This window comes from Habropoda laboriosa, unplaced genomic scaffold (assembly GCF_001263275.1).
Source record: "Habropoda laboriosa isolate 0110345459 unplaced genomic scaffold, ASM126327v1 scaffold32, whole genome shotgun sequence".
NCBI classification, from domain to species: Eukaryota; Metazoa; Arthropoda; class Insecta; order Hymenoptera; family Apidae; genus Habropoda; species Habropoda laboriosa.
In genome coordinates, this window is record NW_017100135.1 from 283,534 (window position 1) to 285,926 (window position 2,393).

A 2,393-nucleotide genomic window follows, 5' to 3' on the forward strand; every position below is an offset into this window, starting at 1 on the left:
GTATTTGATGAAGATACAATATCTGTTTACTTATCTCAAATCGAAGATGACAAACGTGGTAAACCTACTGAACCAGATGTAGAACAAGATTCTAAACCTCCACAACCTCCACCTTCTGATGAAGGTCCACAAGACCCACAAGTTGCAGTTGCAATGGAAACAGATTAAAAATAGTGTAATATATCTTATATTTTATGTATACATTCAAAATGAATATGCATTTTGTTTAAAATTTGTATTTTTAATATCATCGCATTCAATACAATAATACAGTGTCATGAGTCATAAAAATTTTGTCACATACTTCTCAATATATGATACATTCTTATATTACATAATTACAATTATTTCTATCACATAATAACATTTTTTTATGCACAAATTACAATAATTTATAGTACAATATACATCAATATATAAAGTATTTTCATAATTATTGTTATAACACAAGAATTATTGATTTTCAGTGTGTTTACTTTTACGTTTTTTTAATATGTTTGTCAAAAAAAATTCTCCAGCTTTATATGACGAACGCACTAATGGGCCACTTGCAGTATAAAGAAATCCTAATTCATTTCCTAGATTTTCCCACTTTTTAAATTTTTCGGGAGTAACATATTCAATAACTTTTAAATGTCTTTTTGTAGGTTGCATATATTGTCCCAGTGTTAAAGCACCTACACCTACCTCCCTTAAATCTTTCATTGTTTGTTCTACTTCTTCATCAGTCTCACCTAATCCTAACATTATTGATGATTTAGTAATTAACTCTGGATTACATTTTTTTGCTGCCTTCAAGACATTTAGTGATTGCCTAAACAATAGATGAAAATATGTAGACTTTCTAGATTCGGTAAGAAAATTATAAAAATTGAAAAATATGACTTACCTATATTCAGCTCGTCTATCTCTAACAAACGGTGTTAAACGTTCAACAGTTTCGATATTATGAGCAAATACGTCGAGATTAGAATCAACAATTGTTGCAATGCAATTTTCATTTCCTCTAAAATCCGGTACCAAACATTCTACTAAAATATTGCTTCTATAAAAATGTATGAAATATGTATTTGTTTACTAAATATTGTAAAAATTACATATAAAAATAAAGACAATTATGTGACCTGTATACCTCTTCTTAATTTCTTTTACTGTCTCTGCAATATGACTCCAAACCCCAATCTGTTATTGCAGTTGCTGTATTTATTGGTTCTTCTGGATTTAATGGTAATGGTGTACGTGATGTTTTTACAGAACAGAAACGACAACCGCGGGTGCATGTATCGCCCATTAACTATATTAAATTGTTTTCCATTATTATGTTTTCATAATATTACTAATTAACCTTTTTCGATAAAACTCAATTGTTATTTAACAATAATGCAATAAATAAACAAATTTCAGAGCAAGTACAATATTAAAAAAATAATTGGATAACAAAGTAAAATTTTTATACTATGCAAGATGGGTGAGAATATGTGACACGATTGGGCATACAGTAATTCATTCTGCAAAAATGAATCAAAAGTGTTTTCAGGAAAATTGATTTTGAAAATTTGTCGGATACATGTACTTGATGATTTTCCATTATAATGGATTTTGTTACAAACTGTTACTTAGTACAAATTATCGATTATATTGAATTATAGTACAAGGAATTACTTCATGTGGTTGTATTACTTGTCACATATTTTTAATTAAGTATGCACAAAAATATAAATTAGTGAGATACATTGCAATAATCATACAAACCATAATAGTGGCAGTTGCTGTTCCATGTTTATCACCTCCCCAACATTCTCCAATATTAGGACATCGTGCCTCCTCACATACAGTACTCAATTTTAGTTGTCTTAATTGTGATTTTATTCTACTATAATTTTTACCCATTGGTATTTGTGTTTTAAGCCAAGGTGGCAATCTCAAACGAGATTTGTCTCCTTTTTCTAATTTTAGTTTACCATCATATTCTTTGTAATTTCCAACAATAAAATCTTCTAAATTAGGTCCATTTTCCAGTTTTTGAGTAAAAGATTTTTCTTTCATGCATTGTAAGTGCTTTAATATAAACAAAATAAGTATGTAATAAAACATATCAAGAAGCTTTATTTTTAAACACTTTTAAACATATATATATATATTACTTACTGTTGAATGAAAATTGTAAACAGCTGATATTCTTGTTCGACTTGATTTACAAAAAGTTTGAAACATAGTTATCTGCAAATGAACATTCAAATAACCTCTTAAAAATAAAAAAATAAAAACAGTCGTCTTACAGCATAGAATATTATAAAGTACGATAAGGAACATGCAACTACTGTATATAAATAGACAAGACTGTCTTTCACTACCGTTATAAATATTTAAATTTGTATTAATTTCCTTGATTT

The 2,393-nt window shown here is 27.8% G+C and overlaps 2 protein-coding genes across 2 annotated transcripts in view; one reads left to right on the top strand and one right to left on the bottom strand.

Annotated features, from left to right (window-relative positions):
• LOC108576889 (proteasome subunit alpha type-1-like) overlaps positions 1–168 on the top strand; it is a 1,529-nt gene extending 1,361 nt beyond the window's left edge. Inside the window, exon 6 of the mRNA XM_017939992.1 lies at positions 4–168. Within this exon, the coding sequence (XP_017795481.1) occupies positions 4–168 (165 nt within the window). The remainder of the gene's footprint in view (positions 1–3) is intronic.
• Positions 169–453: 285 nt separating this feature from the next.
• On the bottom strand, positions 454–2,313 carry LOC108578497 (lipoyl synthase, mitochondrial). Its single transcript, XM_017941848.1, is given in 6 exon segments — positions 454–814; positions 890–1,045; positions 1,133–1,168; positions 1,170–1,294; positions 1,753–2,058; positions 2,149–2,313. Coding segments are annotated over 6 exon segments (1,149 nt in total).
• Between the last annotated feature and the right edge of the window lie 80 nt (positions 2,314–2,393).